The 26,777-nt window shown below is 43.4% G+C and overlaps 1 protein-coding gene across 3 annotated transcripts in view; it reads left to right on the forward strand.

The window, feature by feature from the left end:
- PCDH15 (protocadherin related 15) overlaps nucleotides 1-26,777 on the forward strand; it is a 1,185,684-nt gene that overhangs the window by 1,023,069 nt on the left and 135,838 nt on the right. For all 3 annotated transcript variants that reach the window (XM_084845696.1, XM_084845694.1, XM_084845693.1), the window contains 2 exons: nucleotides 13,550-13,690; nucleotides 17,064-17,176. In XM_084845696.1, coding sequence (XP_084701822.1) covers nucleotides 13,550-13,690; nucleotides 17,064-17,176 — 254 coding nt within the window. The remainder of the gene's footprint in view (nucleotides 1-13,549; nucleotides 13,691-17,063; nucleotides 17,177-26,777) is intronic.

Here is a 26,777-nt window from a genome sequence, read left to right on the forward strand (position 1 = left end):
TTAATGGTGTAACCACTTTTAATGGTTTTGAAACTAAAGATTTGAAGCCCAATCCCATGCATGTTTACCTGGAAGTAAATCCCATGGAGTTCAATGGAACTTATTGCCATTTCAAAATGCATAAGATCAAATTGTTAGTTAGAGGTAGCCTTTTATACGTTAAAACATATGAATTATTTGCACATCTATGTCTCCTTACCATGGGGGTATAACACCTCTCACTATATTAATGTATGACCCAAGCTTCTAAAATATTTATTGTTCACAACAAAAGCAAACCGATTTCTTGAATGATGGAAAACAATACAAAAATATAATGAGTGAGACAGATAATACAAGTCAGTTTATTTTTTAAAAAAATACACAATGATCAACCATCCTTTGATTGCGCTCGTCAATCAGTTGCAATGCTGCCAGTAAGCATAATATCCCAATGTTGTTTTTTAAACGGATGGAAGAAAAGTAACTCCATCAGAAATAATGGTCTTATGCCAGCTTTATAAATTCAGCAACAAATTACCTAATGTGCAGATGTTTAATGATAATTGTAGGTTTTAGTTGTTGGAACAGAATGCGATTGTTGCTTTTCTGAACCAAATTATCTGGATTTGAGTAATTTCTTGCTAATTATATTTTGAAAAAACATTATTAAATCAGGTTTCCTCCTGACATTAAGAGTATAATCATCTTTGTGCATTCTAATCTCATTGGAATTCCTTATGTTTGCAAGAATCTGAAGATTACTTATTTCAGGAATAGATGGTATCCCGATTTTGATACTTTGTAAAGATATGGTGATTAGATAAGGAGGAGGAGGAGGAGAAGGAAGAGGAGGTCATATGGGCCTCCCTGTGTGGCCCAGTAGGCAGCCATGCCTGCTTTTAAAATGCTACATCCTATGAATTCTGCATTATATCCCTCAGCAAAATCTGCTAGAGCCTGCAAAATGTGGGTCAGCCCCATTTTCCAAATATCTCTTTTGGTTGCTATGCATCCCGCAGAGAATACCGACTACAGATCTGAGAGGTCTTCACATTGATTTAGGAAGGATTAGCAAAGAGAAGGGGCTGCTCTGCCTGACTCCTGTTGCCACCTCTTTCTCGTCTACATATAGGGATTAGGGATGTACGAAAGTCACTTACCTTTCGCAGCTTGGCTTCGTGGTGGGGGGGAGGCACTTCGCTTTCCCCCCCGAAGTTCAGGCGAGGGGGGGAGGCTTCCCGCCTCGCCCGGCCGAAATTCAGGCTGGGGAGAAGCGCCCCGTCTCCCCGGGCGCGAAACAAAAAGTTTTAAAAAAAAACCCCGTGATAGGCTACGTGACGATTTACGTAGCCTATCACTGATGGATTTCCAAAGTCAGCCGTGATAGGCTACGTAAATCGTCACGTAGCCTATCACGGGTGACTTTAAGGGGAAAAAAAAAAAAAGTGCGTCCGCAAATGGCGGCGGCCCATGGGCGCCGCCATTTGCGTTCCTTATTTTGGCACGTCTAATCTACGTAAAGATTTACGTAGACTATGGCGAAAATAAGGGCAACGCAAATAGCGTTCCCTTATTTTCGCCGTAGTCTACGTAAATCTTTACGTAGAATAAACGTGCCAAAATAAGGAACGCAAATGGCGGTGCCCATGGGCCGCCGCCATTTGCGTACGCGCTTTTTTTTTTCCCCCAAAGTCACCCGTGATAGGCTATGTGACGATTTACGTAGCCTATCACGGCTGACTTTGGAAATCCAGCCGTGATAGGCTACGTAAATCGTTATGTAGCCTATCACGGGTGTTGTTGTTTTTTTACTTTAGTTTTTTTTTTTTTGCAATGGCGGCGACAGCAGCCGGTCGGGAGACCGGCCGCCGCCCTTGCCTGCGACGAACCACCGCCGAACCGCCGCCGGGACCCGCCGCCCAGAGGGACATTCGCTGAAGGTAAGTCCCGCCCCGGGGGGGGGGCAGGGGGCTGGCGGAGAATTTCACAACCAACTTCGGGGGGCCAAATGCATCGTCGCTCGGCCTCCCGAAGATTCGGGGAGAAATTCTCCGCCATCCCTAATAGGGATGCCAGAGAATTTCGCCACGAATCTCAGGGAGACCGAATGCCAGCGCATTCGGCCCCCTGAAATCGGTGGCGAAACGGTCTGCCCCCCCCGCCCCCCCCCCGGGATGGGACTTACCTTGGGCGAATCTCCCTGGCGGCGGCGGTTCGGCGGCGGTGGTGGCCGGTCTTCCGATCAGCCGCCGCCACCACCATTTCCAAGTTTTTTTTTAAAAAAGTGATAGGCTACGTAAAGATTTACGTAACCTATCATGGCTAGATTTAAAAAAAACATCGTTATAGGCTACGTAAATGTTTACGTAGCCTATCACGGCTGAGTGAAAAAAAACCATAAAAACCGCACGTACACAAGTGGCGGCGCCCATGGGCACCGCCATTTGAGTTCCTTATTTTGGCACGTCTAGTCTACATAAACATTTACGTAGACTACGGCGAAAATAAGGGGAACGCAAATAGCGTAGCATTTGCGTATGTGCAGTTTTTTTTTTTTTAACTCAGCTGTGATAGGCTACGTAAACATTTATGTAGCCTATCACGGCTGACTGCAGGGACACAAACGGCGGCGGCTATGGCCGCTGCCATTTGCAGACCTGGCCGGCCGGGATTCGCGGTGGGAGGGACGGGACGCCTCCCCCCTGGCCAGAATTTCGGGGGGGAGGGACAGGACACCTTCCCCCCGGCCAGAATTTCGGGGGGAGGGACGGAGCACCTCCCCCCCACTGCGAATCAAATTTCGTAAAAGGTAAGTGACTTTCGTACATCCCTACTACATATGCAATAGAATTTGGCTCCATGGAATTATGGCCATTCTTTGAGTTGCCTCGCTACATTCACACTCATGGGGAAAGGAAAGTCATATGTAGTTGAATATCAGCGCCTCCTGTTAGGAAGCATCGTATGATCATACTTTCCCCCTTTCCTTTCTTCACAGTAGTGTGAATGCCATGTTTAGCATTTGGATTATACTTCCTTTTGAGCCAGTGATATGATGTGTTACTAGGTGTGATACAGTGAGTTTTTACAATCATGTATGACAGGTAGAGAATCACAGAGTTGTGAGTTTGCCCAGTCAGTGCTATGCAATGCAGGCAGCTGACTTGCAGAAGGCGTATGTGACTCAGCCATATAATGAGCTGCTTCGCAGAAGCCACGTCAAGTGGCTTTGTGAGTGCTCTGTGCTGCCTGCTGTCGATCTGCCTGTAGTAGCAGGCATCAGCTATTTTGGTGCATCTTGTGAAGCAGAATCTATCTTCTCAGAGATATGGAATAGCAGAGCTGAATCTGTGCCTAGCTGATTCAGGACCAGAGAGATCGTGGACAAGGTCTCCATAGCATGAGGAGGAAATGGCTCAAGTAACAGACAGAAAGAGACCACCATAACACGTACCAGGGACCAAGCTCTTATAGTTGCTACATTCCATAACATCATGACCAGAACCTACTCATAGAGTCATAGAGTTGGAAGGGGCCATTGAGGCCATTGAGGCCACCCCCCTGCTCAGTGCAGGAATCCAGTTTAAAGCATCCCTGACAGATGATTTGATTGTGGATGAGGGGGCTGACCTGGCATGTATTACTGAGACCTGGGTGGGGGAACTGGGAGGGGTCACTCTCTCCCAGCTGTGCCCTCCTGGGTACTCGGTGCAGCACCAACACCGACTTGAGGGTCGGGGAGGGGGGGTTGCCGTCGTCTATAGGAATTCAATCTCCCTCTCCAGGCTTCCTGCTCATTCGATTGCAGATCTTGAGTGTCTGTACCTTGTGTTGGGTACCCAGGACAGATTAGGGATTCTGTTGGTGTACCGCCCACCCCGCTGCCCATCGGACTTCCTGCCTGAGCTGACGGAGGTGGTCTCAGACTTGGTGTTGAGGATCCCCAGGAAGATGGTCCTGGGGGATCTCAACTTCCATGCCGAGGCCGCTGTATCCGGGGCGGCTCAGGACTTCATGGCCGCCATGACAACCATGGGGCTGTCCCAACATGTCATCGGCCCAACGCATATAAAAGGACACACGCTTGATCTGGTTTTCTCGACTGGGCAGGTGGATGGTGATCTGAAAGTGGAGGAATTAACATCTGTCCCTTTGTCATGGCCAGATCACTTCCTGCTGAGGTTTAGACTTCTGGCGGCCTTTCCCCTCTGCAAGGGTGGGGGACCTATTAAAATGGTCCGCCCCCGGAGATTAATGGATTCCGATGGATTCCAGAGGGCTCTGGGGGATTTTCCTTCTGGTATGGCTGGTGCTCCTGTCAAAGCCCAGGTTGCTCTGTGGAATGCAGAGATGACTTGGGCGGTTGACACGATCGCGCCCAAGCGCCCTCTCCCTCTGAGCAGAGCCCGGCCAGCTCCTTGGTATACACCTGAGCTGAGGGCAATGAAGCAAGAGGGGAGACGGCTAGAACGCAGGTGGAGGAAAACTTGTGCTGAGTCTGACCGAACACAGGTAAGAGCCCACTATCGAGCCTACTCTGTGGCGGTGAGGGTGGCAAAGAGGCAGTTCTTTTCCACCAGCATTGCATCTTCTCAGTGTCATCCGGCGGAGCTTTTCCGAGTGGTTCGCGGCCTGTTCCATTCTGGGCCAGGGAGAGAGACGGTGGAACCCTCGGTAGCACGCTGTGACGAGTTTGCGCGGCACTTTGAGGATAAAGTCGCTCAGATTCGTCATGAATTGGACACCACCATTAATGCAGTTCCATTGGTAGAGGCGTTCAGAGCACCGTCTGGTCCAGTTTTATTGGATGAGTTTCAGTTACTGAGGCCTGAGGATGCGGACAAGGTGCTTGGCCAAGTCCGATCAACCACTTGTGTGCTTGACCCTTGCCCTTCATGGCTTATTAAATCAAACAAGGAGGGGTTGTCCGGCTGGGTCCAGGAGGTTGTAAATTCCTCCTTGAGAGAGGGAGTGGTGCCTGCTGCTTTAAAAGAGGCAGTAATTAGACCACTCCTGAAAAAGCCTAACCTGGACCCAGAGGATGTTAACAATTATAGGCCAGTGGCCAACATCCCCTTCCTGGGCAAGGTGCTTGAGCGGGTGGTTGTAGGACAGCTCCAGGCACTCTTGAATGAAACGGATTATCTAGATCCATTTCAATCGGGCTTCAGGCCTGGTTTTGGAACGGAAACTGCCTTGGTCGCCCTGTGGGATGACCTCTGCCGGGAGAGGGACAGGGGGAGTGCGACCCTGTTGATTCTCCTGGACCTCTCAGCGGCTTTCGATACCATCGACCATGATATCCTTCTGGATAGGTTGTCTGGGTTGGGAGTTGGAGGCACTGCACTACAGTGGTTCCGCTCCTACTTGGATGGCCGATTCCAGAAGGTGGTGCTGGGGGATTATTGCTCTGTGCCATGGCAATTGTGCCATGGGGTTCCACAGGGCTCTATTTTATCCCCCATGCTGTTTAACATCTACATGAAACCGCTGGGGGAGGTTATCCGGAGGTGTGGGCTGAGGTGCCATCAATATGCGGATGACACCCAGCTCTACCTCTCTTTCTCATCAAACCCAGGTGAGGCAGTGGCTGTTCTGAACCAGTGCCTGGGCACGGTAATGGACTGGATGAGGGCTAATAAACTGAAACTCAATCCAGACAAGACGGAGGTACTGTTAGTGGGTGGTTCGTCTGCCCGGCTAGGTGATATTCAACCTGTTCTGGAGGGGGCTGCACTCCCCCTAAAGGATCAGGTTCGTAGTTTGGGGGTGCTCTTGGATCCAGAACTGTCACTTGAGGCACAGGTGAACTCAGTGGCACGGAGCACTTTTTATCAGCTTAGGCTGGTATACCAACTACGCCCTTATCTGGACAGAGATAGCCTAGCTACAGTTATCCATGCTCTGATAACTTCTCGTCTGGATTACTGCAATGCGTTATACGTGGGGCTGCCTTTGAAAACGGTCCGGAAACTTCAGCTGGTCCAAAATAGGGCAGCAAGATTGTTAACAGGGACTGGCCTGCGAGCTCATATTACGCCAGTACTTTTCCAGCTGCACTGGCTGCCAGTCCATTTCCGGGCCCGATTCAAAGTGCTGGTGTTAACATTCAAAGCCCTTAACGGCTTGGGGCCAGGTTACCTGAAGGATCGCCTCCTCCCATATGTGCCTGCCCGGACCTTAAGATCATCCTCAGTGGCCCTTCTCTGTGAGCCCCTGCCAAAGGAAGTGAGGCGGGTGGCTACTAGGAGGAGGGCTTTTTCTGTTGTGGCACCCGGGCTCTGGAATGAGCTCTCTAGTGAGGTTCGCCTGGCGCCTACATTGTACTCCTTTCGGCGCCAGGTGAAGACCTTTTTATTTTCCCAGGCATTTTAGCTTTCTAAATTTTTATCTTTGCTGTTTTAAATCTGTATTTTAAACTCCTGTACTGCTGCTAGGTTTTATTGTGGTTGTATTGTTATATTGTGGTTTTAATGTTCTATATATTTTAAATTGTTTTATTGTGTGTTGTTTGGTTTTAGTTTTTGTGAACCGCCCAGAGAGCTTCGGCTATTGGGCGGTATAGAAATAAATAAATAAATAAATAAATAAATAAATAAATAAAATAAAGATGGCTGTTCACTGTTTAAATACCCCCCATGACAGAAAGCCCACCATCAACCTAGGCAGCTGGTACCTTGGCTGACTGTTCTAACCATTCCGAGGTTTTCCCTGAAGTTCAACCGAAATCTGCCTTCCTCTAATTTAAGGCTGTTATTTTGTGTCTTACAGTCTTGAATGATAGAGAACAGGTTAAATCCCTCAACCCTTTAGGTGCTTCAGAAGTGCTATCCTATCCCCCTTCAGTCTTTTCTTCTCAAGGCTAAAATTAGGAGAGAGGTAATAAAACATTTCCCCCAATATGATTAGTTAATTGTTATTGTCGGCAGGGAGGAGAAAAAGGCTCAGGCTAGTAAACACTTTTCCTTGATTGAAGGCATTAAAATACCAGGGTCAAACCAGCACAGCTTCGTATTTGTACATTCTTTGAAGACATCATGAAAGCCTCCAGAGTTCCTCCCTTCATTTGGCCAGCAGAGGAGACATCTGAACACTAATCAGCTGATTGGCTCGAATCTTTTATGAGCTATCTTAGCAGTATGTAACTGTGTTGTGTGCAAAATTTAATTACTACTCTCCTTTGCCCCACTCATGATAGAATCTAAATAAATGTATAAAAAGAGACAATTGCTTTGTGGAAACTGCCTGCTGGGTCAGGGATTCAATTTCAGACTAAAGTGGATATCTTACAGTGCACTCCTGTGCATGTGTACTCACTTCTGGGAGTAAGTCCCACTGAATTCAATGGGTCTTACTCCCAGACCAATGTGTTTAAGATTGCAGCCTCAGTGTCAGTGCTGGCTTCAGGTTTTTGAAGGCTCATGGGCAAGATACCCTCAATGGTTCCTCCTTCCCCAGAGTCACCTCCATGGTCACCAGCCACTACTGCTCCTCATCTGCTGTCTCAGCATTTCTGCCACTTGCTTGCTTGACAGGCAGACAGCCAGTGAGTAAGTAGTCAGAGGCATCTACTGCTCCTCCTTCATAGACTTCACTTCATAGATTCATAGAGTTGGAAGGGGCCTTCAAGACCATCGAGTCCATCCCCCTGCTCAGTGCAGGAAGCCTGATTCCCAGGCAGTCTCCCATCCAAGTACTAACCAGGGCTGACCCCGCTTAGCTTCCGAGATCAGACGAGATCAGGTGCATCCAGCCCTTTGCTTGTTCTCAGCACCATAGTGGTGTGTGGACCAGAGAGAGAGGCAGGTGAACAAGCGGGTCGCAGTGGTGAAGAGGAGGAGCAATCCCAGGTGCTCTTGTCAGTGTGCCTCTGCAGTTGCCTAATCAGGCCAGCTCTTGGCAGCATCCCTGTTTAGTGTCATACTGGGACTCTCATTCTCAGACTTCTTTGCATAAATGGCCTTTAAAGAAGTGAAATTGCTGTGAAAGATGATTGGGGGGGCATGTTCACAAAGGCATTGTTTTATGATATGAAGTTTCTTGTTAAAGCACCACAACCACACCTGGCAATTAAAACAACAACAACCCTAGAGATTCCAATATAATGTCGCCTGGGGGCAAGGATGGTCAAATCTGTCAATTTCAGTTTCACTCAGTTTCTCAATCATATTTTTTTCAGCCCAATTTCCACATCAGTTTGCTAACAAACAATCATACAAAATTTATGTATGCATTTTCATGCATATTTCTCTAAATACATGCCTCTTTGTATGCACTTTTTCTAGTGTGCACATTTTTTTCAATCGCTCCCCCCCACACACACACTCACAAATAGTGTGTTTTTGTGCATACCTTCCCCCTAATATATGCATTTTTGTGTGCACTTTTCCTTAGTATATGCATTCTGTGCGCATTTTTGAGTTGGGAACTGCATCGCAAAATTCTGAAAACTGTGAATTTCAGTATGCAAGTGCATTTTGCTTCATAGAATGGCCATAGAATCATAGGGTTGGAAGGGGCCTACAAGACCATCAAGTCCAACCCCCTGCTTAGTGCAGGAAGCCTGATTCCCAGGGGGTCTCCCATCCACGTACTAACCAGGGATGACCCTGCTTAGCTTCCGAGATCAGACTACTGCAAGGGTAAATTTTTATTTTGTAAAAAATAAATAAAAATGAACCAAATTTCTCTTCCATCCTTACCTGGGGGCGGAAACTCCTCAAGATGTGGTTAGATATAAATCAGGCCATGTGGAATAACGTTGCTTCACCATGGGAGAGTAACACAGAAAAGTCATCTGTGGGGATGGAAGCCACTGAAGAACCAATAGAAAAAAAAACAAAGAACATAGGGTCCATGTGTGTGGTGTTGCTGGCATATACATTTCACCTTGATACCTTCTATACCTCCCAATACCTGAGATGTATTATTATGAAATTCCAGTAATTTATTACCAAAAATAAAATCAGTTGTTTTTCATTTATCATTTAAGATAGTAGCTTAGATTCAGTTTTCAAAAACTGCAGCATAACCTGTTTATGGGGGACCAAGCAGGAAAAAAAAACCCACTGCACAATCTTTAAACACTTGTTTTTCAATTAGCACATTACAATAATTTTAATATGGATTTGCCAGTATGTGTTCAGTAGTAATCAAATCTCAGTGGGTTGCCCTTCTGTTCAGCAAGAATTGTAATATGCTTTCTCTGGGGATTTCTTGATGACAACAAGAGGTTCCCTGGTGGCTCCCATTGTCAATTGTCCCCTAAGCATCTGGCCCCCCACTTGATGATAAGAGAATTTGACTTCAGGAATGGCATGTTATGTTTTAGTGAGGTCAGGATATGACAGTGATGAGGTGGAAGAGATTGCAATGACTATTCCTAAGAGGACTTTATAAACAATAAGATGAAAAGTGAAAGACACCCCCCCACACACACACACACACACTTAATTATCTTTCTGAAGCTAATTTTACATATGGATTCTGTGTAAGAAGCATGTCTGGTGTCCATAATCACCAGTATTTCTAAATAAACAAGAGGTCCAGACACTCTTATATGAGACTGGTTTTCAGGATGTATTTCAGCAGGGTTCAGGCCTGGTTTTGGCACTGAAACCACCTTGGCTGCCCTGTGTAATGACCTTTGTCAGGAGAGAAGCAGTGGGAGTGTGACCCTATTGATTCTCCTTGATCTCTCAGCAGGTTTTGATACTACTGGCCATGATATCCTTCTGAAGCAGCTGAGTTGGATGTGGAAAGTACTACATTGTGGTGGATGGCTATTTCTAGAAGGTGGTACTGGGGGATTTCCGCATAATCATATGGGGGATTTCATCACTGCCACGATCTGTTGGGAAACTGCTCCTTCGCTGGGCAATCCCACCTGTGGGGTTTCTTATTTATAGCAAATGCTTATTTTTCAGGCCACCTCCAAGGCAAGGCGGAGGAGGCACAAAGCAGCCCAAGGCAAATTGAGTTGCTCCAAAGCACTTGGGTGCACTTTGTGCTTCAGCATGCTCCTGAAGCCCAGCCACCATGCCATCACCACTGCCACTGCCCAGCCCCCAGCTCCCTTCCTGGGTCCTATGGATGTGTGCCAGCAGCCATCTTGTTGTCCCGGAGGGGCATTTTTTTATTTTTTAAAATAGTGAACAACAAGACAGCTGCTGGCACACATCCAGAGGGCCTAGGAGCTGGTGGTGGCAGCGGTTCCCCCGGCACCAGCGCGGGCTCCCCTGGTGGCAGCACACACACACACACACACACACACACACACCCTCCACACACAGAACAAGCCTAAGGGCCAGGTAAGGAGCTGGGGGCTGGGGGGCGAGTTGGGGGGGGAAGCGGGATTCGGATTTCTGAATCCCACTTTGGCTTCATAGACCGAGGTGAGTTGGGGCCCCCCGAATAAGCCTGAACTGAATCAGGCCTGCCTTGGAAGCCTTGAAGCAGCCTCTGAGTCAGATTGGGGGGTCCATGCACAGCCCTGTTTAAAAACTCCTAGTAGCTGGTATAAGAGCTTAGGCGTGAGATGAGACAAGATGAACTATTAAACAAGTTAGTTTATTAAGGGGATATTTTGTACATAAATACTTTACTTCGGGGTTTTCAAAAGACTGCTTAGTGACAGTTCTAAAGGACTCAAAAGACACTGTTGCTGCTACAAGCTTCTTACTGAGTTCTTTTACCTCAGGCCAAATTCTCAGACCTCCACCCCATCCAAATACACTTACAGCTAGGTCCAGCTTTGAAGTACAGTCTTCCTCTGACATCAAAACTCCTCCTATTGTATTTCTGGCTACTTGGACAGTTTATCTGGGTTTTTTTTTTACTGCCTGGCTGTATAACCTTCTTTGTCCTGCCCTCTATCCTAAATTCCCTGAAGGAAATGTTGGAAGGAAGTTATTGGGCTTGTGCTTTTACATATATGCATAATACAATTTTGAGTTAAAACCAGTTTCTGGGTGGCTCTTTTTCTTCTAAAAACTTGCCTTTCTTATTAGATTACACATTATGTGCTAAGTGTAGCCACTGTATATTGGTTATCCTCACCTTTCAGTTCTGCATTATTTGATGTCTTGTCTTAGTCTTACTAAGAAATATGTCTTTCAGTTAATGTTTGTGGGGTGGAATGTGTATACAGCCAATCATGCTGTGACGTGTTCATCCCCTTCCCGTCTGCCTGTGTTAGAGGGGTAAGCTGACATATAGGGAAAAATAAAACTTGCATTTCAGTGAATCTGTTGATGGGAAGTGTGTGGGTGGGTGGGAAGTGTGTGGGTGGGTGGGAAGGGGGGGGTCATACTCTGGATAATTCAGTTCCAAAATCCATGATCAGTTTTACAAAAGAAACAGAATGTTATCTTATTATCTAAATGCAAACTTACTCCATTTAAATGCCTACATCTTTCTTAATAAAACTAAACATCAGATACCAATTTTCACTGACATTTTCATTAAAATGATTGGTTACTTTAAACTGTATTTACTAATACGATACAAAATAGTTTTGTTGTTATTGATCACATATTCAGCGATGCTTGCCATTTAATAACCATCAATAAGTAGAACACTGAATTTGCTCACGGGGAAAAGAGTGCATGGCTAATAGAGGATGACAAAAGCAGAGTTGTTTCCCTGCAGATGCAGAAATAGCAAACTCCTTCAGTAGGGACTTTGCTTCACAGTGACAGCCCATCTGAGTAGGAGAATCCTCATCAGAAAAAAACCCCAACCCAAATGTTTGGATGACCTGGGCATGGAGCAAACCTACCCTATACATAGCCTAGCAGTTTTCTTTTTCCATCACTCAGTGAACAGAGGCAGTGCACGATGTCCTTCCACCTGAGGCAGGAGCATATATGCTTCCACTCCCCCTACTACTGTCATCACCGCCCACTTCCGCACACACACACACACTAGGAGAGATTGGGCTGCCCTCTCCTGAAAGCTGCCTTGGCCCGAATGCCATGCTTTGAGGGGTCCCTCCTGAAATCAAGGCATCAAGGCATTGAAAGGAGACCGTGGAGATTGCCTTGTGAAAAAATAGTGAGGGGGGAGGTTTAACTCTCCACTCCCAGAGTATGGTGGCCCCAATCCAAATTGGGGTCATGCACACTTACACTAGAGTAAAAAAAAAAAAGACAAGCCTCAGATATCTGTAGAAGCTCTCCATGCAACTGAGAACCTCCACAGATACAAGAGGCTTTCCTGTTCAGAAAATCACCCTCCACAAGTACAGGGCAATGGAAGTGCATGAGGTGGGGGGCGGAGCTGGAGCACTCCCTATCCTCACAGGTTAATTTTTACTTCTTTCAGAATGCCTCAGTAGCGCTTGAGTATATGCTTAGCTCAGGGCTCCAGGGCCAGTTATAGTCTCAGGAGGCTGCCAGAAGGATGGCTTTGAGCGCTACCAGTCAAAAGATATTGTGCAGCTATTCTATCTTTCCCTCCTTAGTGAGTTTTCTGTGGTAAGAAAAAAAGGCAAAAGAACTGGTGGGAAAACACAAGAGATGGAAGATGTCAGTGCCTGGACCCCCCAATAAAATGCCACAAATGAGGCAGGGTGATGATTGCACAGTAAAAGTAATTCTGGAAGCACCCTTAGAAAGACAAAAACTAGGATGGCAAATGTAACAAAGATTTCCAAGTATACCAAAGGGGAAGATGACTGTGCATTTCTGAATTGGGAGGGTGCTTGACTCTAGGTGGGTGTCTTTCTATACTAATTGAAAGATCACACAAAAGCTCAGGGCTCTCAATAGCCAATTGATAAGTGGTTTAATGCTGACTTGATTGAATTAGGAAGTGGAGGAGATTAAGCTTAGCACTGTGCTCTCTGGCAACAATGTGGAGACCTCCATTTGTGCGGTGGAGCTTCTAAGCCGTCCACATTTTTCTGAAGTCCTCTTGCTGCCCAAGAACTCACAAAAAGGTTTCCTTTCCAGGGGGGCAGGGTTGGGATGTGTGTGCTCAGGTAGTGTGTGCATTGAGAATGCCCTTAGAATGCAGTGCAAGTTCCTGGAAAAGGGGAGAACAAGCCTTGGTGCGCCTATGAATATGCTTGCATATACCTAAGGAGCTCTTTGACCTATGGCCAGTGATGTAAGGTCTTCTACAGCATGATCACTTATGGTCTGGAATATGGGGAAAGGGGCCAGTTAAATCTCACATTTCCTTCTGATGAGCTGGTGAAAATTGGTTGTGATTTTAGTTTTTAAAAATAGAAATTTCAACATTTCTTATGTTTGCAAATGTACGCATGAAGGTTTGTCGTGTAAATGTGCTATATCTACTTTGGTCCCTTTTGCAAATGTGTCAACTGTGCAAATATGTATCAGTTCTTACAATATTTTGATGTGTACATATGAACACACAGAAATGATCATCTGGGTGTGTGTGAGGGGGGGGGGAGAGAGAGAGAGAGAAATTCAATAAAATGTAGGGTTTTTTTTTAATAATATGCCAGCAAAATAATGTGGATATATTACAATATTTCAGCCTTCTTTTCCATGCCATGCTATATACAATAAAATGGTTTGTTGTTTGTTTGTTTTAATAGGGGACATCAGCAAGTCGAGTAAGGTATAAGGTAGATGTTGTCCAGTTCCCTGATAGCGCAAGTATATTTGATGTTGAAGAAGATTCTGGACATGTAGTAACTCGAGTGAACCTTAATGAGGAGCCTAGTACGCTGTTTAAGGTAATAGCATGTCTCATGTAACTGCACTGAACACGGTAACTTGGAAGAAAGTCCCATTGACATAAACAGAAATGGAAACTATCATCCCAATAAGTGTGCTTTGGTTTGCAGAGCTCCCCAATTTTCATTGAGCTGTTTTATTCCTTCTTTATACCTTAGTGTGGGACTACGTTAATAAAATATTGATAGAAAGAAAGAAACATATTCGTTCACAAGTTTATTCTCTATCAGCATGATCTACAAGCCCATTTTACAAGCCCAATGATCTACAAGTACCACGTACTGTGGGAGGGGAAAATGGGCCCCTGAATAGAAGGGGCTCCCTATGCACAGAAGTAGAATAGCCTGTTGCTCAATTATAGTTCCTACATTCAATTCCTATCATGTGTTATGAACAAGATAGTTTATTTACATGGTACATTTATATCTCACGTTTCTCCCATCATGGAACTCACAATGGCTTACCTGAGGTTCTCAGGCAGCCTTGCATACCCAGACCTGCTTAGTTTCAGCAAGAATAATTATTCTAATACTGTTCTTATCACACCAACATGTTGTGATATTTGGCTAGTGAAGTAATCATTGTTCCCCATCCAGTGGGTCAATTTGTCAGTAGAATAGTGATACAACTGGGCTTAGTCAGCACACAAGACAATTTCAGTTCCAACACCCACACCATCAAAGTGGTCCGGTGAAAGGGCCTTCCCTACTAAAGTGTGGATGAAAAAACTACATGCTGCCCATCCTCGAGGGCATCTGCACAAGACTAATCTACCACATAGATGCTGAGGGGAATGTTACCCATAATGATGCCTCCATTCCAAAATGGACATGGAAATTGTCTCCAGGTTGATGAGTTTGCAGCAAGCTCCAATGCAATCCGTGGGATCTATTCCCAAAGAGTTGTCTATAAAATTGGGAAGGGGAGTCAGCAGTTCTTTCTGCTTTCTCTTTTATTAACATCTTTTGTTGCATTCCCAGTTCATTGTAGAGGAGATCTATTATGTTAATTAATGTTTCAAACTCAGCTTCTATTTATCTGTAGGATTTCAGATAATACTGAAATCAAATGACACTGCAGCTTTAAATACTCAGATTAAGTACACTATTTACAGAAAATCAAATTCAGCTTAATCTGGGGGATGGGGATGGTCTCATTTCCTTTTTTGAAAAAAGAGCAGGTTTGTGTTTTGACAATTATTTTTTCTTGTTTTATATGTCAGGTTAAAATTGTTCCTTTTAATCACACTTTTTCTTAATTGAAAAATATGCCACCAAACCAAAAGAAGCATCTCTCAATGATTCTGACTACTTTCACCCATTCATCTGTCTTTTCAGAAAACACCATCTGTTTGCATAACCTTCAAGCATGATTTGCTTGTTTATTTGTTTGTAGGTGTTTGTGAAACTATGACAGAAATGCAGTCTGTTTACTTTTAATAAGTGGAAGGAATGTGGCCTTATGGCTTTTAAATATTTTTATATCTCTGCTCGAGGCAAGCATTGCCATGAATAATCCATGAAATACAGTATTTTCCTGCAGCCACTGAAAACTGTAGACATGTCCTTTTCAGTAATTTAGGCTGCAGTCCTAAACACTAGGGGTGTACAAAACAAACTCACCAGTCCGCTGGGGGGGTCCCCGGGGGCGGGGAGGCAATCCGTCCCTCCCCTCGGCATCCTCCCTGGCCGGCTCTGCTCCACGGTGAGTCTGCGGAGCCTCCGGCCGGGCCCATCCGCAGCCGGACTTCCGGCCGCTGCCACGCAAATGGCATTCGGCATAGCAGATGCCATTTGTGTCCCTGTCTTTTGTTGTGATAGGCTACGTAAATCTTTACATAGCCTATCACAGCAGAGAGCAGGGACGCAAATGGCATAGCGGACGCTATTTGCATCCCTGCTCTTTACTGTGATAGGCTACGTAAAGTTTTATGTAGCCTATCACAGCAAAAGGCAGGGACGCAAATGGCGTAGCGGATGCTATTTGCATTCCTGTTCTTTGATGTGATAGGCTACGTAAAGATTTACATAGCCTATCATGGCAAAAGACAGGGACACAAATGGCATCCACTACGCCGGAAGCTATTTGCATCCAAAGACAGGCAGCAGCAGCCAGCAGTGGCCAGCAGCAGATGGCCGGCGGCAGGTAGGATCGGGCCAGCACAGATTCCCCCGAGTGGCGGAGGTGAGTCTTTCGTTCTGCCACAGACTCTGGGGGATTCTAAGAATCCAGCCTCATTGGAGTTCGTGGCGGAATTCTCCGCCATCCCTACTAAACACACTGACTAGTGAGTAAGCCCCATTAAACACAGTGGGACTTCCTTCTGAGTAAATATGCGTAGGATTACACTGCACGTCAGTAGGTGTTGAGACTAATCCGCTATGTTATTTGCATCTATTCTGTACACTACATAAAAGACACTGGAAGCCATCTTTTGAGATACAATTATACCAGTACAATTGACACATATTGGTTTTGATCCTAACTAGGCTTCTATGAATGGAAGGAGTCTTTCTGTTCATGGATGGGAACAGTGGAGGATCCTACCGGTGGAAAGGGGAAAGTGACTTTTGCTAATTCCCTCCCCTCCGGTCCCTCTCCCCCACCCAGCTGTTCAAGGGAATCTCCCAATACTCTAGAACAGAGTTTCAGAGGGCACAGTGTGCTGCAAGAGGAAGGGTGAATCAGTGAAAATTGTCTCTGCCACCCTCTTCCACTGGTCCTGTGAGCAGAAGTATACCCAAAGAATGTGCCCGCAAGTGGTTGCAAACTCAGGATCCAAGCCATTACCTCCTTATTTAATTATTTAAGTCATTGTGTTCAGAATGGGCTTAATGTAAAATTGAATGCTCTTTCTGGAGAGATATAACAGAATGCAACAGATTCTGCTGGGGTCTTGCCCCAAAAATGAAAAGAAAAAAGAGAGGCTAATTAGTGGTGTGAAAAATGTCCAGTCTGTCACTGAGTGTCACCTGAAGTTAAAGACCAAGAGTGGTCATGGAAGTTCATGCTCAGGTGAAACTTCTGAAGAATTTTGAGAAAATTAAGAAGACTTTCAATAAGACTAGTGAAATGTCTTAGGGACTTCTGCACAGACCTAGTTGAGATTCCTTCCACTGATTTTTTTTTTTTTTTACATAATGACTGTACTTAATCTTTGTTCAAATTTGGATTTTTTTATAGAAAAGAAGTTCAGTTAGGATTCCATGTTTGAAAACAGATTTGATGCCAGGTATTTTAAAAAAAGTTTGGCTTTTGTTAGATTTGTTGCCCATGTTCTATTTCAGTCATATATTTGTCTTTAAATAAAAATGGAGAATCCTTAAGACTGAGATTAATACAATTCAGACAATGTGCTTGTGTGCTTAATAGCTCGTGGTCATTGCCTATGATGATGGTGACCCTGTGAAGTTCAACACCACCACTGTAGAAATTTCGGTATTGCAACCCTCCATAATTCCACGGTTTACCCAGGATGAATACAGGTATAGTGTGTGTCTATTTCTGTCACTGATACTTCATTTTTAAAATTGGAAGTGGAAACTGCTCTTCCAACTCTTGTATGCAAAATACTGGTCTTAACTTTTAAAGTGCTAAACAACTTGGGAGTAGGCTATTTGAAGGACTGCCTTCACCATATAATCCTGCCTGTATACTGACTGAGCTCTACGTCAGGGATCCTTCTCAAGTGCCCATCATTAAGATCTGTTAGGCTGGCATGCAAAAGAGATTGGCCCTTCTTGTTGGTTGCCACTTTGGAACTCCCTTCCTATTGACATATGCTGAACCGCTTCTGTGTAGATATTTAGGCGAGCAATAAAGGCCTTTCTCTTTAAAACTGTCTTCGGTTGAATCTGTAACTGACTTTTGTGTTTTACAAAGTATTCTGCATGCTTGCAACAGTGGCTGTTATGTCTTGTATCTGAACATGGTCTGGTCTGTATGTCACTTTTTGAGATGTACCCCTGAAAAGCAGTTAACAAGTACTTTAAATAAATACATAAATAAAATTATGTAGGCTCTGAATAATATAATATACCACCTAAACCAGTATTCTTGGAGCAAGGTTAGCACTTAGAGATAAACAGTGATTTCGTTGTCAAGCTTGTTTCCTTAAATATTATATCTTAATGACAACTGCTGCAATCTGGGAATAGTAACCATGTAGAAGATGACTGTATTGTAATCTGGCTATTTTTATTTAATTAGTTACACTCATTCTTCACTTTATGGGTGCACAATTACATAGATATGGTCATCTTATAACTGCATTAGGGACCTTTTAAAAATTTTTTGGAGTAATGTATGTTTACATCTACAGCTTGAGATATTGGAAATATGGCTCCAAACTGGTATTGAGCAGGCAGCAAGAGTGAATGGCAGATGACAGTGAGACTCAAGACACTTCTCAGAGCCACTGAACATTGTGTGTGAGCTTCTCCAAACTAATCGATTTATTTTTCAGTGTCTTAATTAAGAGCTAAGAACTAAAAAGGGCCTTGCTGAATCAAATCAAAGGCCTGTCTAGTCCAGCATTCTGTTTACACACTGGCCAACTAGCTGCCTGTGGGAAGCCCACAAGTAGGACATGAGTGCAATAGCACCCTTCCACTCATGTTTCCCAGCAAACTGTCTCTCACACCAGCGGTAATATATCGTCATCATGACTAGCAGCCATTCATAGTCTTATCCTCCATGAATTTGTCTAAGCCTCTTTTAAAACTATCCAAGTTGTTGGCCATCACTACATCTCATGCTAGCGAGTTCCATAGTTTAAATATGAGCTGTGTGTGGAAGTACTTTCTTTTATATGTCCTGAATCTGTCTACCAAAACCCAAAGGTCTCTTTCTTAGTCAGTCACTGCTAGCTCAGTAACCTCTTGATTGCAATACTTCTCTTGATTGCAATACTTTAGTTTATGAGCTGCATTTAAAGACCTAAAAACTGAGCTAACACTGAGCCTAAAGTACCTCAGTCAGGGCCTAAGCCTACAGTTTTGGTTTATAAGCAGACTTTTCCACTAGCTAGGTCTGCACTGTTGCCTGTGTCAGAATAGAACTATGTATTAACTTTACAGTTTGGGTTTATTCTAAGTATTTGGTTGAAGTTTTCTACAACCATTTTGGCTTCTATATTAGACTTGGGCTTCAAAAACTCTGCAGAATTTTCTTCCTGGAATTTAGTTCCTGACTATAAGATTCTTTTCTATTGTCTGTAGCTCTGGTCCCATTCGAAAGCACTGTTTCTAAATGTCTGATAGATGATGCGTTCTTTTCTCCCAAATTGTGCTGAATGTTAGCCTATTTTGCTTTTGAGGGGGAAAGTAATACTATTTAGGGCACTGAAATACTTTCCCCAATCCCCCCCCCAAATCGTACCACACATGTTGTCTTTTTTGGTATCTGTTCACAGCTATTGATTACTACATCTTCAGTCTCTGTTTTTTAAAATACTTGCTTAAGGCTTATTTCAGCTTCACTATGTGATCACAGCCAATCAGGGATCATGTAACAGACATGACTATTTCGCAAAACTGCATAACCAATCAGATTTGGTTATACATTGTTGTTAATTAGGGCAAATACACCTGATTTAGAATGAGGGCAATGTTTCATGCACTGGTCACATTGGTGAACCTGACCAGGAGATTGAGGTCAAATGAAGCCCATTCAGGGCATGCTGTGAACATTTTAGTGCATTTTGCAACATTCTGTGAAATACTTCAGAAAAAGAAAGGCACCTTGGCTTTTAAGCAAGCAGAGGCTGCCCTGTTCTGTTAAATTAGAGAGGAAATTCCTCATGCATACAATGGGTGTGTGTCTGCATGGAGGGGCATTCCATGTAGCCTTGTAGCCAGGGTGGGGCAAATGACTGCACCGCCCCATGCCCCGAGCTGTGCTTGCCCCCTCCCCCCAGAATTTTTTTTTGGGGGGGATGATCTTTTTAATTTGCGACATGACAGACAATGGCATCCTCCATTTAAAGAATGACAGCTTGTTTTAAGAACAGGAGCAATTTAAGAAAAGGCCCCTCTGAAAAATGCAGAGTATAAGGCGAAGTTAGGGCACAACAAAAGCCTCATCTGGAAGAGCCCCCCAAAGTCTGCTCACTCAAGACTCTACCTGACTGAGGGTAGATGTTTCATGATCACAATCATCCTATAATTACTTAAGTGATCCTGAAAAAAACAGCCTGTATAGTAACATGACCCTTGAAGAGTTAAATATTAGAACTTTGTATTATGGGTTAGAGTTAGATTCCATGCCCTGGACTTTCCTTTGCTCTGTTTTTCAGTTTCAATTTCAGTTGTTCAGTTCTCTACCCAGCCAGCAATAAAGATGCATGTTTGTTTGCCTGCAGTAAGAAGTAAGAGTTTGTTTATTCTGCAGTTATTATGATGAGTACAGAAGGATTTGGTGCTTATTGCTAGAGGATGAAATAAAGAGAAAATGTAAAGTGATCTGCAAAAATATCTACCCTAAGTTGCCCTTTACTCTTTTAAAGCACTCACTATACTCACAATCATAGTGGCTATTTTTTTCTTGAGTACTTGATGATGAAGGATGAAAACACCCATAGAGGAATAGGAACACTACTGTGCACACTACAGGTAGCTGTCCGGCTGGCCACCCAGGCTATAACTCAGGCCTAACTCCTGATCATTTTCCCTATGTGTGCAGCTCAGCCTGAGGCCTTTTCAAGGTTTCTGGGCAGAAAAATCACTGCCTTTCCCTTCCCTTGGACTGGCCCTCACATCCTCTAGGGTGCTGTGCGCCTTCCCCCACAAATCCCCCACCTAGAAATGTGGCGGCCCCACCTAACTAGGAAGTCTGGCCACAGGGCTGATCCAATGACAATGAATGTGCAACTCTTACTTGTGTTGGAGCATCATGTCTACATCACACCTCTCATGACAACTAGAGCTGACAGATTAAAGTGATTATGGGCATTTCTACACCAGCCTAAAATCCTGCATTTAAAACGGGGCTTTCTGCTTCCATTTTAAATGCAGGATTGCAACGACTCCCTTTACATGTGCTTCCTCCCCCCCTGCTTCTCCCCGAATCTGAGTCTTCCATTATCTTTCATTGATCTTGCTCCTCTTCTTGCCACTAAGTATTTTCACGTAGGAAACTGAGCGGAACACAGCGGGGTAATTTGACAGCTCATTATCTGTGATCTATTTAAAAATGGAACAAAGGGCATTTAGTGCAGGAGGGTCACGGCATCATGTAAAGAGCCCACAAACTTCTGTGAAGGACCCATCTCAATCGCAGGATAAAAGCCCAGTGTGACATAGGAGCCCTATGTTATACAGTTATTTAACATAGGAGCCTATGTTATACAGTTATTTACCAAGAAACCTCAAAATAAAATGTAATGGTATTATAAACATAATTTCATTTGTATGCTGCTTTTCAGTATATATTCTACTAAAAAAATATTCACAACAAAGCCTAACAAAAATTATGCAGAGAGAGCAAATTCTTAATTGGATCAGTAATGGTATTTCTTTAGGAGTAAGTACAGAAATCATACGTTTTGCTGATAAAAGATAAAATATGTGATGAGTAAAGTCAGTGTCAACTCCATGTTTTGGAGGCCCATTGGGCAACAGACACCCTCAGTGGGCCCCCTGCCTCAATGAGTCTAGGTTTTGGAGGCCCATTGGGCAAGAGACACCCTCAATGGGCCCCCTGCCTCAATGAGTCTACCATTATCACTTGTTGTTGTTGTTGTTCAGTCGTTCAGTCATGTCCGACTCTTTGTGACCCCATGGACCACAGCACGCCAGGCCTTCCTGTCCTCCGCTCTCTCCTGGAGCGTGCTCAAGTTCATATTCATTGCATCGGTGATGCTATCTAGCCATCTCATCCTCTGCCGTCCCCTTCTCCTTTTGCCTTCAGTCTTTCCCAGCACCATTATCACTAGCTCCTGTTAATCCTCCTCCTTTTCCTTATCATTGCTACTGCTTGCAGAGAGCCAGCAAGCAAGAAGGCACTGACATCTGCTCAGTCTTTCCACCATCAATTTTGTCTGGACTAGAATGAGAGGCAGATGAGCAAGCAGGATGCAGTGGTGAAAAGGAGGAGCAACTCCTGTGAGCTTTTGTCAGTGGGCCCCTACTAGGATGTGGGCCCTCAGCAGGCGCTGGTATTAGTAACTATACTCAGAGCCTTGTCACCAGCTCTGAGTATGGTTACTATGCTAGTTTGCAGAAAATTATAAGAAAGATCCCTAGTGTTGGTGCATTTCACTGAATGTAGCTGCCACCCCATTGATGCAATCTCATATATCTTCACAGCTTTTATTGCATTAGACCTTTTTCAAGTAATCAGAATCACAGATAAATACAATTTGCCCAGTTTACACAGGATCCAATAGACTTAGCATATCAGAATGCTACACGGAGCATTTGGGAAATAGGATGTTTTTATCAAAGAGGATCACTACATTAAATAATGTTCTCTGTTTCATATGAATTTATTGAGAAAGTGACAATGACTGTTTTTAGCATATGCTGTGACTGCTGAATTCTGTAGGTATGCAAAATAAACTTGCTAAAGGAGATATGAAAACAGGTTTTTTTTTCTGCAAAAAGATAATAGAAGCCCTCCTGTCTTTTTCTGCCCTGTCAAAATTGTGAAGACCAGATGTGAAATTAAACCTAAAGTGGAAAATGTTAAATTAAATATCTGATTATGTTTTTTTTTTTAAAAAAATGTCATTCTCTTGTGATTAATTATCCTCTTTTTAAAAAATTAAAAGTTCAAAGGTACCTTGGATTTTTGTTAATTAATGTATATCTTGTCCTCTTCCACAACTAGAAAGTCATAGTTAATAGCCATGGACTGCTATTGTAGGCAATAAATTGCTAACTAAAAGTGCAATCAATAGCTATTAAGTATTGCCCGTGGATACATTTAACAGGTGTTCAAGCATTTTATATCATGTAAAGGAAAATAGTAGCATCTTTCAAATGGTTTGGAATCACATAGTAAATCCTAGGATCCATTTTGAGAGATTTAAGGAACACTAAGTTTTTGTTTGGGGTTATTCCCTTAGAAAATGTGGAATTACAAAGTTTATCATGTTCAACATGGCTTTTGTTTCTAATTCACAAGAATAATACTGATTGACAAGCCTTTCTGATATTCTCTGATTTCTAGGCACATGCCATTGGAAGAAGAAAAAACTATGACTCTTACTGAAAAATTAGTTGTATATAGCTATTAAGAAGATACTTTGAATGAAGACAGATATAAAATTCAAGAGGAGAGGAGGATTTTACTAGTGCCTTCCACTGCCCTAAAAACTAGTGTGCATTTGTATAAACTTTTTTGGTCTTGATGCGAGGTGTGTGTGTGTGTGTGCGCGCGCGCGCATGGTGGTTATGCAACTTCCAACATGGTTGAGGCTGAACCAGAGAAAGGTTGACTGGCCAGTGTCTGTTATATCACCAAAGTACCTCTCCCTGTTGAGACCACACAATAGTTTTGCAACTTATTTTGCAATGTTACTAAATTGTCTTTTGTAAAGTGAAGTGCGAGTGGATATATGCATAAAATGCATCTGTGCCTCTTTAAACAATATTTTTAAAAACCTACCTGACACATAAATGGAGATAGGCTAGACTGACTTTTGCAGCATGGGAAGCATATTGATAATCCACCATTTGCCTTGTCGGTATGCACATCAATAACATAAACTGTATGGCTGGGTTCGAACCACAGTTAAAACAGTTGTGCTGTGACTGCTCTTAACACGCAATATCTATCATTGCTCTTGGTTCACATAACATCCAAAAATATGAAAATAACTGTGGCTTAATGGCTGGGAAATTTTTCTACAGCTGCCAGATAGCAATCTAGGGTTTCTGAAGGGCATAGCTCCCACGCACTAGAAAACTGTCTTGCCTGCATATACCTTCCCCATATACAGGCCTTTAGTAGCTCCAATACCAGTGTCCCAAGACAGCTCATATATTTTTCTCTTCCTGTTCAAGGTTTCCTCTAGAGCACAATAGTGGCTCCAGAAAAGCTAGTGGGCAGAATCCAGCATCACCAGAGTGGACTTTCTCCTCCCTCCTGCAGCCTCCTGTGCCCTCCCAAAATCTGCTCTGGAGGATTCTCCAATCCAATGCCGGAGCAGATTTTCGGGGTGCATAGGGGCAATTGTCCCCCTCCATTTTCTGCTGATAGAAACTGTTCTGCCAGTGGGATGAGCTAATTGGATTCCACCCAGTATTTTTCTAGCAATTTTGCATCTTCTCTTTCCTGTTCATTCCCTGTATGGACCCCTACCTCAGGTATAGTCCCAAGAAGGTCTTTTGCTCTCACAAGCCAAAGAAAACTAGCAGAACTTTGTCTTCTGAGATGCTCAAAAAGGCACAACAAATCAAAGTATTCTTTCTCAGAGAATTCTGTATGAGAATATATTTTTCCCTCCATCTTCTTTCAAAGTCAAATAACTGAATCTCAGGCACCTCCCTAAGGGAGTTTAATACAGAAGACATGAGGCATGTAATCATAGCAAGATTCTGCATCAACTGCTACAGTAAAGGAAGACTTTCTTCTGACCTTCACCAAGAAGTAAAAAGTTTCTCCTGCTCTTACCATTATCAAAAGAAAGGAAAGGATTGCTGATTAGATCTTTGAGGGCAAACATCCCCTAGTGGAATCATTTTTAACAAATCAAATAAACAATGCATGTGAATGTGAAAATACTCAATCCATCATTATATTTATTTGTCTAGGATCATACCCTGCCTTTTCTGTTTCAGGTTGGAGAATGACTTTTCCATATTTGACCCATCTTTGCAATTATGCCATTGTACTTGACCCTTGAAGAGTTATTTAAACAATACAGTATGACTTCCCATTCTTTAGATTCTGAAGAATCCCTGACCAAAAATACTTCAAGAATAGACTCAACTTCTAGCTTTCATTTGGAATCATTGCAAGGATTACACAAGGATGCATTGCACCTGATGACATTAAGTCCATCAGAATGAAGTTTGACATTTATCTTAAGGATAATAGGCCATGTCAGTGGTTCATTGTAATAAAACCTACACTTCCTTGTCATCTTTTTTAGAGGTAAATACCACTGAAAAGGTCAAAACTTCGTGAACCAATATGAAAAGTGTGAGGAGGGGGCATAGTGAAAGACACACAGTTCTACTGAACATACTTGCAAATAATTTTGCACAGGGAATTTTTTTTTAATGGGCTTATGGAAGCAATGAATGTTTTATTGAGATGGTATGGCATATGCAAGTACAAAATCATGTGAAGAGAAATACTATATTTAGAATATGTCAGCTAAGTTTTGTAGCAGAATTACTTCATGCTCTGATGCATAGTGGAGCATAGATTTAGCGCTGGGGCCCTTTCTCAGCTACCATTTTGACATAGGAGCTGTGATCAGCAGATCATGTGCATCCATTGCCACATGTAGGATCCAGCTTTTAAGATGTGTTGGCAACAGCCGGAAGGAAAATTATGTTTGTGGCAATGTGCCAAAAAAACTGGATTCTGCATGTGTCGGTGGGTACAAAGAAGAAAAGCTACGAGCACGCACAGGTTTTCAAACTCTTTTCCCAGGCTCCTACGTGCTCACTGGTCTTCTGACATTTGAAGATTTCTTATCCAGAAATGCTGTTTGGATTCTGAAAGCTTGCAAATAATGTCCAAGCTTTTCTGGGAAATTGTATACCTGTTTTGCAGATAAATATAACTTAACTTTATTCTTAAAAAGTATCTATGGGGAGTGAGGGGTGGGACATATTAATGATGGAATATCTTATAAATATGTCCTTGGGAAGTATTATAAAATAGGAGGTAGAGTGGGACAGTGGTTAGCATGTTGAATTTAGGCCTTTGGCTCGAGTTCTCAGTGGCAGAGTTCATGTTTTGCACACACAAGTACCTAGATCAATATCTCCAGTTAAATCACGGATAGGTGATTTAACAGGCCTTTGGGGCCTGTGGGCACATTTGGGAATTTCGGAAACTGCCTGGGCACAATCATAAAATGGCTGGCATGAGTGGGCATTGCTAGTAACAAAAGAAAAGTAGTAACCCGCACAGAAGCATTCATGGGAAATTAAGATGGCAGTGGCTAGAAGCTCCCATTTTGCTTTGAAGCAATCCAGCTGCCAGTAGGAAAACATAAACATATTTTTTAAAAAATAAAAAAATATTGAAAAATGCCCAGAAAAAAAATTTTATGAGGTGTTTAATAAATATAAATAAATAAATAAATAATAAATATTGGGATGAGTAGTGTGCTAGGCACCAAGCAAAGTGTCTGGTCGCACATTGGTCTAAACATGCATAGGATTGTGCCTAAGAGAGCTGCAACCAGTCAGAATGGGCCAATTGTCTGACTCAGAATGCTGATCATGCAGGATTCCGGCTTGTGTGGAACCTTACATGGGCAGAGATCTACATGCGTAGGCTTCACCTATGCACATGTCCATGCTCAATGTGTGGAAGTTGAAATGTGCAGTCAAGGAGTTACAGAACCACAGGGGTGGAACCAGCAGTTTCGCTGCCATGTGGAGCCCTATTCGTAGATTAGGAGAGCCCATTTTCCTAAAGCAGGAGTGGTGAACCTCAGGCCTACAGGCCAAATCCTGCCCACTTGGGGCTCGGTCTGGCACCAGAAAGCCATGCCCCTTTCCCCTGACTACTGATCATTTGGTGGTTTTCTGGCTTTTGCAAGTGTGTTTTATCCCATCCATAAAGGCTGAAATGCCTCCCCTAAAGCTTACTGGCTTTAAGCTAAAATAGCAATGGCGTTTGAGCTAAAATATACAGGATAGACACAGCCACAGATTAGCTGGTGAATCCTTTTATCCTTTCTTTTTTTTCTTTTTCTTTTTTACAAATTTACTTATGTGTGTTTCAACAAAAGTTTCTTATGGGACCAGCAGTGTTTTCATTGAACTGATATATTGTTCTTTGAACGTGAATGCATTAGTTAACTCAAGGAAGTAAAATCAATAAGGCACAATTACTATAAGGTTACAAAGAACATGACTTTGTGTGTTTTTCTATGCGCTTCCTTCAAATTCTCCC

The sequence above is a fragment of the Heloderma suspectum genome, chromosome 3, assembly GCF_057233095.1.
Source record: "Heloderma suspectum isolate Gila_16-S chromosome 3, 16-S_ref, whole genome shotgun sequence".
In the NCBI taxonomy this organism is placed as follows: Eukaryota; Metazoa; Chordata; class Lepidosauria; order Squamata; family Helodermatidae; genus Heloderma; species Heloderma suspectum.